This window comes from Mus caroli, unplaced genomic scaffold (assembly GCF_978045245.1).
Source record: "Mus caroli unplaced genomic scaffold, Mus_caroli_1 scaffold_5, whole genome shotgun sequence".
Classification (NCBI taxonomy): Eukaryota; Metazoa; Chordata; class Mammalia; order Rodentia; family Muridae; genus Mus; species Mus caroli.
Genome location: NW_028227260.1, coordinates 59862352 through 59875730, shown reverse-complemented (window position 1 = coordinate 59875730; position 13379 = coordinate 59862352). Strand labels below are relative to the sequence as shown.

General features: G+C 40.3%; 1 protein-coding gene and 1 long non-coding RNA gene across 6 annotated transcripts in view; one reads left to right on the top strand and one right to left on the bottom strand.

Annotated features, from left to right (window-relative positions):
* Nucleotides 1-8611, bottom strand: part of Brwd3 (bromodomain and WD repeat domain containing 3) — a 97857-nt gene extending 89246 nt beyond the window's left edge. For both annotated transcript variants that reach the window (XM_021153018.2, XM_085838050.1), the window contains exons 1-4: nucleotides 8394-8611; nucleotides 8203-8261; nucleotides 7972-8001; nucleotides 7511-7570 (exon numbers count right to left, since the gene is read on the bottom strand). In XM_021153018.2, coding sequence (XP_021008677.1) covers nucleotides 7511-7570; nucleotides 7972-8001; nucleotides 8203-8261; nucleotides 8394-8424 — 180 coding nt within the window. In that variant the 5' untranslated portion in view covers nucleotides 8425-8611. The remainder of the gene's footprint in view (nucleotides 1-7510; nucleotides 7571-7971; nucleotides 8002-8202; nucleotides 8262-8393) is intronic.
* A 247-nt stretch (nucleotides 8612-8858) lies between these two features.
* LOC110287542 (uncharacterized) overlaps nucleotides 8859-13379 on the top strand; it is a 58295-nt gene continuing 53774 nt past the window's right edge. For 3 of the 4 annotated variants that reach the window (XR_015047145.1, XR_003835656.2, XR_015047144.1), the window contains exons 1-2: nucleotides 8865-9072; nucleotides 10525-10651. This is a non-coding gene — a long non-coding RNA (uncharacterized LOC110287542). Of the gene's footprint in view, nucleotides 9073-10524; nucleotides 10652-13379 lie in introns of all 4 variants that reach the window. The other variant, XR_015047146.1, reaches the window with a different exon arrangement.

Below are 13379 nucleotides of genomic sequence, written 5' to 3'. Positions count from 1 at the left end.
TAGTAGGATATGCCTTTAATCTCAGCATGCAGAAGGCAAGAAAAGATAGATCTGTGAGTTCAAGGATAGCCTGATCTATAGAATAAGTTCCAAGACAGCCAAGGCCACACACAGAAACACTGTCTCAAAAAAAAAATTAATTCATACTTGAACCAATTTTAACAGACACAACACAGCTGGAACAATAGCTCAGCACATAATATATTTGCATAGGGCCCAAGCTTAGTTCCCCCATCATGGATTTTACAACTGCCTAAAATACCAGAGAACCTATCACCTCCTCTGTCTTTAAGGCACACACATATAGAGAGAGTTAAAAATAATAAAAGTACGTCTTAGAAAAGAAACAGACACAAAGTAAGCAGAGTACATTTAGATGTTGTCAGAGTATTTACACAGCACAGGCCTTTCTCTATTCTACAGACCTTTACTAAATCATATAATTTAATTTTATATAAAATGTGGTACAAAACAGAACACCTGATCGTGCCAATAATAAAAAAAAACGTAAGTGATAAGTAACTCTCTGATTTCATTTACTGAGTACCAAGAACTAACTGGTTAAAAAAATCTGTGGTAGAGGCAGGCAGATGTCGTCTGTGCTTTTGAGTCCAGACCAGCTAAGGATGCATAGTGAGATCTTGTCTTAAAGAAAAGAGAAGAATCTGAGTTATTAAAACACAGGAAGGTGTCACATGCCTAAAATTCCGGGACTTGGAGCCCGAAGCAAAAGAATTACCACTAGTTTAAAACCAATAAGCACCACATACTGTGTTGCAGACCAACCAACTTGAGCTTCAGGCTAACCTAAGCTACAAAGCAAGGCTCTTTCTCAAAAGAAAAACAAATTCAAAAGGAAAAAGTCTCTTAAGGCCCCCAACACATACAGCAGAGGACTGCCTGGTCTGGATTCACTCAGAGAAGATACACTTAATCCTCAAGAGACTGGAGGCCCCAGGGAGTGGGGAAGTCTGGTGGGGTGGAGGTGGGAACTTGAGGACAGTCTTCTTAAAGATGGGGGTGGAGGGAGGAAGTATGGAATGTAGAACAGTATGAGTGTGGACCGGAAGGGGGATAGGCTGGACTGTAAAAAAAACTATTAAAAAAAATCTAGATTCTATACAGAATAAGAGTTACTTATACCAACTAACTACTCACCACTCGTCCCCTTAGTACTAGCAATACACATATATGTGCACAGTAAAGCAGAATTGTTTTCCCTATACAACATTTAGTTTCTTTAAAAAGGATAATCTAATTCATGTTCTTATGCAAATCATATTATAGATAGCCAAGTCCTAAAGACAAAAGTCCTGGTAACATAGTCTCTTTCTTGTCTTTTCTTTTTTGTTTTGTTTTCTTTTGTTTTTCAAGGGTTTCTCTGTGTAGTCTTGGCCATTCTGGAAATCAATCTGTTGACTAGGCTGGCCTGGAACTCACAACCATCCACCTGCCTCTGCCACCCTCATTCTGGGATTAAAAGTATAACACCACCAGGAGCTGGGGAAATGGCTATATTGGAGAGATGCTCAGCAGTTAAAAGTATTGCCTGCTCTTCCAGAGGACCAGGGCTCAAATCCCAGTAGCCACATGGTGGCTCACAAAATCATCAGCAACCCCAGGCCCAGGGGATTAAATGCCTCTTCCAGCACCTTCTCAGATACCAGGCACACATATGCTGCATAGACAAGCATGCAAAGAAAACATTCATATACATAAAATGCTTCCAACGGTGTGTTTGCTGCCCTATTCCTAGCACTCAGAAAAGTGCCCAGCATGAACTATGGCCAGATAAATACTGGATAAATCAGCCAGTGAAAAAGTGAGTAAGGGTATTTGTAAAGTCTAACAAAAAATCAATATAATAAGTGCTCCCGGAAGATCTCATATTCTGAGTGATTTCTGTTTGATTAGTATAACAAAATCAAAGAATTAAAATATCTTTATTCAAAATTCTAGGAAGATAAGCAACTCTATTATGGTTAATATTTAGACGTTATTACCTGTCAATAAATTGTTCTCCTCTTTGGTTGAGGAGAAAGCCACTAAAAAGGACACTAAAAAGGAAGCAAAAAATCAAGTATTTGTCCCTAGAGGTAAGAACTGTGTCTCATAAATAAGTGTTCTCTAATTAATCTTTTAGATTTACTTAAAAGTCAAGACTGAATCAAAAACTCACATCTTAAATCTTTCAAGCAACTTTATAGAAACAAAAGTGCCTGGGTTTCAGACAATTATGCAAAAATATATTACTGAATATAAAAGGGGGAATAGTTGTGCAGAAACTGAAAGAACAGCAGATCCTTCTTTAGTCAGAACACTTTTTGTTTGTTTTTTCAGACAGGGCTTCTCTGTGTAACCACCCCGGCTGTCTTGGAACTTGCTTTGTAGACCAGATCCACCTGTCTCTGCACCCCCCCCCCCAAGTGCTGGGATTAAAAGTGCAGCCACCATGTCTGGCTATACAAGGCAATGTGGACTACAAGAAGTTCAGACTCCCTACAACTCTACTTTCTGAAAGTTAATCAGTATTAATCACCTTTCCTTTTCTTTCTACTGGTTTAAAGATTTCCCCAGGAAAAAAAAAACCTCAAACAACCCTCCTAGTTTCAAGCATTCTCTAGGTTGCGCCACTTCAAGAAGTGCTTAAAGTGGCTGAACACATGGTTGCCTAAACCTTTAATCCCAGCACTCCAAATGCAGAGGCAGGCAGATCTTGGTGAGTTCCAGGCCAGTCTGATCTGACCTGAGCAAGGAGCAAGTTCCAGCACATGCCTAAAAACAAAGAAAAAAGGCAGGGGGAGGGGGAGGGGGAGGGGGAGGGGGAGGGAGACTGCTAAAAGGCTAGATAAAAATCAAGAAGAGTTCAGAGGATACATCTGTCTTCTAGAAGTTGCTCAACAGAGAGAATACACTGAAGGGAGTAAACAGCATCAGCCAACAGATTAAATAAGCTCTTTATAAAAAATATATATATAGTGTCCGAGAATGTCAATGAAATAACAAATTGTCTTTAAATTGCTATTTGTTACAAAAAAAAGGTTACTAAACAATCAGTAGGCAATTACTGTTAAAAAATAAAAATCAAACACACAAATTATTTTCTACCACTCATGTGAAAAACATGAGGAAGATTAGTTCAGGCAGGCTGAGAAATGGCTCAGTGGGTAATAAGCTTGCTGCACAACCGTGAGGGCCTCAGTTGGAATCCTCAGCATCCATGTGTAAGGCAATGTGGGCTTAGAATCCTAGCCTTAAGGCCATGGATGCAAGAGGAGCCCTGGGGTTTACTGAGCAGCTACTGTACTGAATAAAATAGCAGATTCAGTGAAAGACACTGTCTCAAAAAATAAGGTGTATTCAGTGGCTAGTACCATTCCACTTTGTTTACATGTATGAAATTACCAAAATGTATAAAAGAGATTCTATTTAAAATAATAAGGAATGCTGAGAGTGGAAGAAATAGTCTTTCCCAGGGAAGAGCACACCAATTGGTTATCCAATACCAAATGACCCTGAAAATATACATACAATAAGTTTTACTGTGGTACTTACTAAGAAAAAAAAGCACAAAGCAAATGAGGAAAATACTTCTTCGACCCATGGCTTCCACATGTACAGAAAACACACATGAATTCATATACTCACAGGCATATTCACACAATATTCCCCACCCACCTCATAAATTCATATTTATGGGAGAGGATGACTTCAAGACAAAATTTTGTAAGTGGAATTCATGAAATCTAAATTCTTACCTCCCTGTCATCCAGTCTCTTCACTTATAATACCAGCTCACTTGTACTGTGATAGCATTTTTTCCCCACAATTCTCAAAGAAACTACCAGAACAATCTTAATCACTGAATTATGTTTCCTACATCCAAATCTAGGTAAGTGCTAACTTGTTTCTGTGAGCAACAATGTGTATATGGCTCTAGTAAAGTCAATCATAACAGTAGCTTCCAGAAACTGCCTGTTTTGCTGTTGTGATCAACAATGTGTATATGGCTCTAGTAAAGTCAATCTTAACAGTAGCTTCCAGAAACTGCCTGCCTCGCTGCTGCAGTGTCTTTAATGTTATGGCACTGCACTGCATTGAGTTTGAGGAGTACATGCTAGACATTTCACATGCTTCCTTCTAGTTTCCCTATGACTGTGGCTCACAGTGCACTTTAGAATTCACACATGTTTAAGTTGCGTCCATACTTTACACATGCAGTGACTATGCTACTAGCATTCAAAAATAGACAATAATGATCATTATACTCTTTTAAACATTAACTTTGATAAACTTATTTTAATATTGCCTCGGGCAATACAACCCATGCCATTTTAATACAACTGCTAACTAGTGTTTTCATTTCCATGGGTGAAAAATGTCAACAACGGAGACACAGAAAAAGAACAAAAAAGTCCATAATATAAAAAGCTATGTGAAAAAGCAAGAGTACACTGTTTATCATGTATTATATACAGTCAAACATAATAAAAAGTCCTCTGAATATAAAAACGTGAAATGTATAAGACAGGTCTTCGAATGTAGTTTGTACACAAGACTGTCAGCTCTATCACACGCGTGCGCTCGTGTATGTGTGTGTGTGTGTGTGTGTGTGAGAGAGAGAGAGAGAGAGAGAGAGAGAGAGAGAGAGAAAGAAAGAGAGAGAGAGAGAGAGAGAGAAAATGTAGCCAAGCACATGGTGGCATGTGCCTGCTAGGAAGGCCAGGGAATAAGTAACATTGAGTTTAAAGCTCCCAGAGAATCACAAACTCTTCACAGAAAATTACAAATTCAAAGCAAGCCTTGACTAAATTATAAAACCTTGTATAATAATACCAACCCAAGAAAGAAAGAAAGAAAGAAAGAAAGAAAGAAAGAAAGAAAGAAAGAAAGAAAGACAGACCCATAAGGTGGGTCATACCTAAAATCCCAGAATTTCGCAGGCTGAAGCACGAGGTTGCTTAGAGCTTGAGGCAAGCCTAAACTACATCATGAGCTCCAGGTCAGCCTACACAATAGTATGTGACTCTGTCTCAAGCACAGTAACAAAACAAAAAACACATGATACAGTAAATCAAGCCCACATAAATGGATGAGTGTATTAATAATAATTAATAAATAATTGTTAAGAGTTAAGTCTTACTGCTAATAAGAAAAAGTCTATTTAAATCAATTCAAGACTACTATCACATATTAAAACCATTTTAAATAATTTTAAAACTATAAACCCTCACACTAGATGTCCTTTGCATTAAACATTAGTACAACCTTCTGGAGAGTGATCTTCAATATGGGACAAAAGCTTGAAAACTCAAAGAGCTACTTTGACCTTATTCATAAATCCATGAGACTTTTGGAGAAGAAGGCAGCAGAAAAAGATCCCCTCCCCTAATTATGCAAAAATATTAGTGAAAAGGTAAAAATATTAGTGAAAAGGTAAAAATATTAGTGAAAAGGTAAAGGTTATTGCTCAAATGACCAATTGGAAATTAAGACAAATCATAATACTTAAAACACAACTAATTCTTTTTCTTACCATTACCATGATGGATATTCAAAGAACAATAGTCATGCAAAAGTACTGTCAGAAAAATATAAAGCAAAGGATGGATGCTGATTATAACTGTGTAAAGATCTGCCTTTACTGTTTAAGAAAAATGACTAGAAAACCACCTTTTAAAGTGTGTGGTAAGGAGACCATTTTTTAATTACTCAATTTTATATCAAGTTCATTTTTTTTTCTTTTGGTTTTTTGAGACAGGGTTTTCTCTGTATAGCCCTGGCTGTCCTGGAACTCACTTTGTAGACCAGGCTGGCCTCAAACTCAGGAATCCGCCTGCCTCTGCCTCCCGAGTGCTGGGATTAAAGGCGTGCGCCACCACGCCCGGCTATCAAGTTCATTTTTAAGTTTCCTTTTGTCATTTGCTTAAAAATGATCTACCTGCCTATACATATATAAGCTGGAAAAGGAAAAAAGTACACAAAAACATTTCCCATACAACCAGATATTAAAAGTAGGTTCAAACATCTATCAGGAGTTCGATACTAAAACATGTAATAGTGAATACTTCAAATTTGCCTTCTGTGTTACAAGTAGGATTTATGTCTAACAACAGAAAGAACAACAAAACTTGGGGCTAAAATGAAAAGTAGTAACAGGTATTCAAAAATAATTTGTACCCATCTGAGAAATTATTACCATTAATAATACTGATGGTGGCATTCACTTATTACAATTAAACCATTTTTGGATTTGCAAGCTATTAGGAAAAAGTCAGTAGCTTCTGTAATAATGTGGCTTCACTCTTGTAATACACAAAGTTTTCAAAATTAACATCACAGCAATTTAACTGTTTTCTACTGGCAAGCAAACCTTCAATTATTTTCTTTTTATTTAGTCTACTACTCTTCCAACTTGGTGTCCACTCTGTATGCTTTTCCTCATTTGGATCTTATTTGGAGGAAAGAGAGCTCAATTTAGGTTTTATTATCATTCCTTTTATCATACAACTCTGTAGCTAATCGTAGCATCTCTTTCCCCACATATAAAAGATCATCTTTTTGTCTCAGTGCAGAGCAGAAAGTGCACTTACATTGCAAATTATATTTATGGGAGAAACAAGAGTCAATTCAAGACTTAACTAAAGTATATTCTCTTTTTTTAAAAATGTCCATTGTCTCCTAATCCCAAAATCCTGTTCACCTATTCCCAAAAAGGTCATAATACATAGTTCTTATTTAGTGAAAACATATTTGCACAAATGCAGTTTACTAATGAATTAATTAGCTATTTTTTAAGATTAGAAATATATAACAATGTTTTTATTCAGTAGCCCATTATCTAAAGACGGCCAATCTTGGAATTCACTCAGTAGTCCTCAGTATTTTTATTTATGTAGTTTTTCTCACTTATGAGTCAGTTCCCCTTCTGAGTTCCTTCTCCCCTCCACTCTAAAAAGAAAAAAAAAAAGAAAGAAAGAAAAAGGGGAGAGAAAGAGAGAGAGAGAGAGAGAGAGAGAGAGAGAGAGAGAGAGAGAGAGCTAGAAAAAAAAAAAAAACACCCAAGCCTGGCCTCAGTTCCCGTATTTCAAGCCAGGACCAACCAGAAACCAGTTTTCTTCCACTAATCCGGAACTCCGGGCTGTTACCAACGCTGTCATTGGCCAGCGTCAGTCCTTGGTACGTGCCCCAAGATAACCCCCTGGTTTCTGTCCCTTATCCCCCTACAATGGGCCTTCTCCACTGTTTGTAACACAGTCGTAAATGCACAACACCGCACCTCTGAAAACCAACTCACATTCTTCAAAGTTTTGGGGTGAAAATAAGCAAGGCTAGAGCAGGGCAAGGTACCCTTTCCGACACGCTGGGAGGGGGAAGGGGCAGTCCTTCGAACACCGAACAGCAGGCTCGGGGAGCTCTAAGGGCTGAAGGGCCAGGGGCGGTTGGGGGCACAAGGTGGGGAGGGAGTGGAGAAAGAGTTGGGCTAAGTTGAAACGAAAAGTTTACTAACCAGATCCTCGAAGCTTCTTCGGTGCTCTTTCCCTTCCCAGTCTAAGCGGCGCGGAATCAGCTGGGGGCCAGAGGAAAAGAAAAGGGGGGGGGGTGAAGGAAAAGCCTCTGCTCCCCAGCAGCAGCACCCAGCCTGGAGCCTAATCCTAGACCCTTTAACATTTTCATTTCTCCAGTCCCGACAGCTACTGCCGCTGTGCCGGGGGTTGGGGGTGGGGGGGCAGGCCAAAGGGAAGGAAATCCTGAAAAAACACCTCCCGCAGGAATAAAAGGCAGCGAGTTTAGACCCCTGCGTTGTCCGCCCCTTCTAAGCAAAGAACCCGGTTTACCCCAAGTGACAACAGCCCCAAGTGTCCAGCTAGAAGGCTCCCTCCGGGCCCCTGCCCTCGGCCCCTGACCTACCTTACCCTTCCTCCAGGTTCTCCCCAGCCCTCCCCACCTCTTCCCAAAAGGGGTCCATACCTGATGCTCTTCGAGCTCTTGCACTAGCACCTGGGGAAGAGGGACACAGGGATGTGAAAGCAGATTGGGGCGCCAACCCATTCCTCCCTCCCCACTTCCAACACAGCCGCTGACTGTAGGAGTAATCGCGGCCGGCCTTTCCCTCACCCTCCAACTGCACTGCTCAACCAGTGCCTCAATTTCCCCAATGGGACCATTCCCCAACACTCCCAGATATCCTTTCCCTCTCACCTGAGCGGATTTGTTACAGGGTCCGGACTGCAAGAACCTTGCGATCAGGTAATACAGCTCTAAAGAAGGGGTTGGGGGTGGGGGGAGACGTTGAGAGAGAGGCAAGGAAAAGAGATACAAGCTTTTTTAAAAAAATCTGACAGCAGTCGCGCAAAGCCCCCATCCCTTTTGCCCCCGGCTCAGCTACTCACCGGCTTCGATCTGGGTAGGTGCCGCCGCCATCCTTTTCCCGAGGGGGTTTGGGGGCTTCGCTCCGGAGGGCTGGCGGGGGCGGGTGGGGGCGCTGCCTCTATTGTGGTGAAGCCCCCATGCTTGGGAGTCCCGCCGCTTCCGCCGCACTCTTCGTCCCAGTTTCGGTCTCTCTCGGATTCATCGCATCACGTTTCGACCCATAGATATTCTAGCCCAAGAGCTGAGGAGGCGGAGGAGGAAGGAGAGCAAGAGAGAAGGAGAGGGAGGAGCTGAAGTCGCCTAGGGGTGGGCGGGGGGAGAGGGGTGGGCGGGGGGAAAGGGGGTGGAGCCATAGAAAGAAGGAGGGGGGAAAAGAAAAGGGAGCAGCTTGCAAAGCTCCAGGCTGGCCGCCAGGGGCACTAAGGCGGCCGCCTAGTTCCAGCCGCTTAAACCGGCCTGGGGTTGCCTAGTTACTGCCCAGAGAACAAGGAAGAGGTTCTAAACGCAGGCAGACGCTCTGGCAATCTTCGTCAAACTCTGTGGTGGCGTTGGCGTCCCAGAGCTCCGGAGTTGCTTACTCTTCCTGTAAGGGCAATCGGACCCTTTCCGGTGAGGGAACCTTTCTCCAGACATGATCAATGAAACTGGCGAGGGACTGACATGATCTAGCTTACCTTCTTGGGTCACCGAACGGATTGGGTTTGTTTGTTCTTTCTCTACCCCAAGAAAAAGTCGCTAGCTACTGCAAGGTTTTGTTTTCAAACAAGAAACAGCATGCCAAAAGAAAGTGCTGCGCCTACCTGATGAGCAAGGGAATAATATTCTTCTAGAAAACTTCTTGTAGTAGTATCAAGTCTCCCCTTGATTCTGATAAACATTGCGCGCTAAGTTTACACTTTAACGAGGAGGCCGTTTCCCCCTTCTGAAAAGGTCAACAAGCTGTTTCTTCTCAATTCCTGTAGGATAAGTTGGAACTCTTTTGTGAAATTCTGCCAAAACATTTTTAAAGTTCTTAACAATTCATTGAAATTTGGATAGAAATGATAGTTTGGTTTGGTTTGTCTTTGAAGTGGTATTCTCTGACATGCTGTCACTATGTATCTATCCAAGGCTCGCCTGGAATTCCTTGTCAATCTTCCTGCCTCAGCTTCCCTGGTGCTCACGTGGCAGGCATGTGTCGCCACTCCCTTTGACAAAAAGTCTTTTTTCCACTGCCTTGAGACTACAGTTGTTTGAATGTATAACTTTAACTCTTAGCACAGCGCTGATTTGATCAAAGGATTTGTATAATAATTGACAGTTTGAGTAAACTGGTTCACTTCCCCAATTTCTCTTAGGGGAAACACAGAGTTTGTTCTCAGGATGTTACTTTGAACAGAATTCGTAGAAGCAAAACATGATGGGAAAACAAATACTATTTGAATTGTGTACATTATTTGCTTTGAAATACTCAAATTTGAAGGTTCACATTAATGTATGGCTATAGTGGGAGTTTGGTTTTCAGACTCAGAGAGCTCGGCGATTAAGCCACATTGGGCATAGAATTAAATTTAATTCAATTCATAAACTTAACATATCCTTAGTAACTCTTTCTGCCAATTTCTATTATTTAGTAATTAATAACAACATAAGAGTAAAATGCTGTGGTTATCTTTGGTATAATCAGTATCTGAAAGAAGTAGATAAAAGAAATATAAAACCTCGGGACAAAATTGTGAGGTGCTTACTGAAATAGTAATTTTTGTAGTTCAATATAATATAATTAACAGCTAACCTTTACCAAGTCATTACTACATATTTTACCTGCTGTAACTCATTTAATCCTTAACAGTGACCTAGGAGACAGTTTATATTTTTCTCTATCATACTAATATTAAAAATTACTACTAGCTTGGTGTGGTGACACACGCCTTTAATTCCAGCACTTGGGAGACAGAGGCAGGCAGATTTCGGAGTTCGAGGCCAGCCTGGTCTACAGAGTGAGTTCCAGGACAGCCAGAGCTACACAGAGAAACCCTGTCTCGAAAATAAACAAACAAACAAATAAAAGACTACTATATGACTTCAAAGCACTTACATGTTATTGTTTTTCTTATATGTAAATGATAATAAATAATATTCACTGTGTTTGCTAACACACATTTTTTGTAGAACTCATGTGAGAATATATCTCTGTTGTATTCAAAAGGCATGTGACATAATTATCCCAGCGATCACTAAAACTGTAAATTTGGATGCAATTAAGAGAGAAAACTCCACACATTTATGGAAACTTAAGGTAAGAAATTACTTGTACAGAATTATTTTTATTTATATTTATTTATTGTGTATATGCAGGGGCAGAGTCACCTGGCCTCCAGGTAAATAATTATGTTAACTGGAATTTGAAATGATAAGGGATTAGGAGTAAAGAAAATACAGATTAACCTCCTGTGGTCTGAACTACCTATAATCCCAACACTAGGACGGTGGAGGTAGAAGTGTCTTTAGTTCAAAACTAACTGGGATACATAACTAATTCAAAGCTGGCCTGAGAGATAAGGGGAACTGGAAAGAGCATGCCATTAGTTTCAGGCACACAATACCCAATGATTCTAGTATCCTCTACTGACAAAGCAAGCTGACACAAGGAAAAATACTTAAAGCCCAAATCCATTTCCACAAAACCAGTCACTAAGGATAAATTTTGGAGATGATAATTAAGGAAGTGATGAACTAGCAGGAAGTTTCTGTACTAAGTATGTAAGAAGGAAGTTTTTTAAATGTCTGTGTTTCCACAAAAAAAATCATTCTTTAGAACTAATGCTAACTAATCAAAGACTTTGAAGTAATTTAGAAGACAGAATCACCAGTCTGAATCTGTGCCTGACCACATTTGTATCCCCCTCCGTGTGTGTGTGTGTGTGTGTACATGTGGAGGTCAGAAGACAGCATTTGAGAGTTGCTTTTCTCCCTCCATTATGTGGGTCCCAGGACTGAATCCAGATTGTCAGGCTTGGCAGCAAGTACCTTTACCCACTGAGCCATGTTGCTGTCTTTCTTTAACTTATTTCAAAATTTAGATTAGTAAAGGGAGCAAATTTTCATCTATTATAGGAAAAAAAATGGACTTAAGTAGAAAAAATAAGAAATGTTGCTAGGCATTGTGGTATGTTCTTATAATCCTAGCACTTTCAGGGCAGGAAAATTAAAGAGTTCTGCAGCATCTTTGCTTACAGAGTGATTTTTGAGACCAACCTGCTTACATGAAAATATCACAAGAAAGAAGGGAAAGAAGAATAAGATAGTTGGCAAGTGGCTTGGTGGGTAAAAGTGCTTGCCACCAAGCCAACAACCTGAGGTCAGTCCCCAGAACATACCTGGTGAAGGAGAGAACTGTCTCTCTCAAGCTGTTCTCTGACCTCCACACTCTTGCCCTGGCATGCACTTCCCACCCCCACACAAACACACTTCATAAATGTAAAAAATGTTAATAAAAAATGTTTACTTGGTAGCTGCATTAGCTTCCTCGGGCTACCATAACAACTTCTAATCCAGAGGGCTTAAGAAAGTAGTGGCTTGTTTTTTTACACATGAAAACTAGAAATGTAAAATCAGCCACTGGCAGAGTTTGTGCTCCCTCTAAATGCTCTGTAAAAGAATCCTTTTTTTCCCTTTTCTAGCTTCTGCTGGATCCTTAGCATTCTTTGGTTTGTTGATAGCATACCTCCATTATCTTCCTCCATGTTCAGATAACCTTTGTACATGTGGGGCCCTGTGTCAAATCTTAGCATATTATGTATATACATGATTCTCGGGACCCACCCAGGGTCTCCCACATTTTGGACAAGCACACTACCACTTAATGTGTTTTGTTATGAGGACAGGAGTCATTAAATTTCAGGTCCACCTTACATCTCCAATGATCTCATCTTAATGCCATAATTATATCTACAAAGAACTTATTTCCAAGTAAGGTGATATTCACTGGTATTGTGGTTAGAACATGAACATATTTCTGAGGGGTACAATTCACTGAACTATACTTTATTATCATCTTTATTTTTATTTTTGTTTCTTTGTTTGTTTGTTTTGTTTTTTTCAAGACAGGGTTTCTCAGTGTAGCCCTGGCTGTCCTGGAACTCACTCTGTAGACCAGGCTGGCCTCGAACTCAGAAATCTACTTGCCTCTGCCTCCCAAGTGTGCCTCTGCCTCTCAAGTGTTGGGATTAAAAGCATGCACCACCACTGCCTGGCTCATCTTTATTTTTAAATAAATCTTTTTTGGAGGGAGGGGGTTTCAAGACAGGGTTTTTCTGTATAGCCTGGTTATCCTGGAACTCACTCTGTAGACCAGGCTAGCCTCAAAATCAGAAATCTACCTGCCTCTACCTCCTAAGTACTGGGATTAAAGGCATGTGCCACCACTACCTGGCTAAATAAATCTTATTTGCCATTATTGTATGCATGTATGGATGTGTGTGCATGATGTGTGTACACGTGACTTTCAGAGGCCGGCTTTGTGGCATTGGTTCTCTCCTTCCACTTTTATGTGGGTTCCAGGAATTGAACATACTATCCTTTTAAAAGTCATATTTCAGGATGATTAAGAGTATCTACAGCAAACTTGACAGCCTGAGTTGGATCCTCAGATCCACAGAGTAGGAGAGAACAAAAAAAAAAAAAAAAAAAAAAAAAAAAACCCAAAACCTGAGACTTCTTATTAAAAACAATAGAGGCCAGAGGCAATCGGAAAGCATAGTCATTGTAACACAAGAAGGAAGGCACCACACAAGAATCCTATGTTTAGTAAAGCTAACTTTGAAAACAAAGGTGAACCACAGATGTTTCCCCAATAAATAACAAATAGAACAAATTGTTGATAGCATAGCCACATTACAAGAAAGACTAAAGGACGTTTTTTTGTTTGTTTGTTTGTTTGTTTGTTTTCCAGCTGGAAAGGAATAGAATTTAGAGAGCATAACAGTTCTGCCCCTTATTCAATGAGAGTACATTCCAGCCCCTCC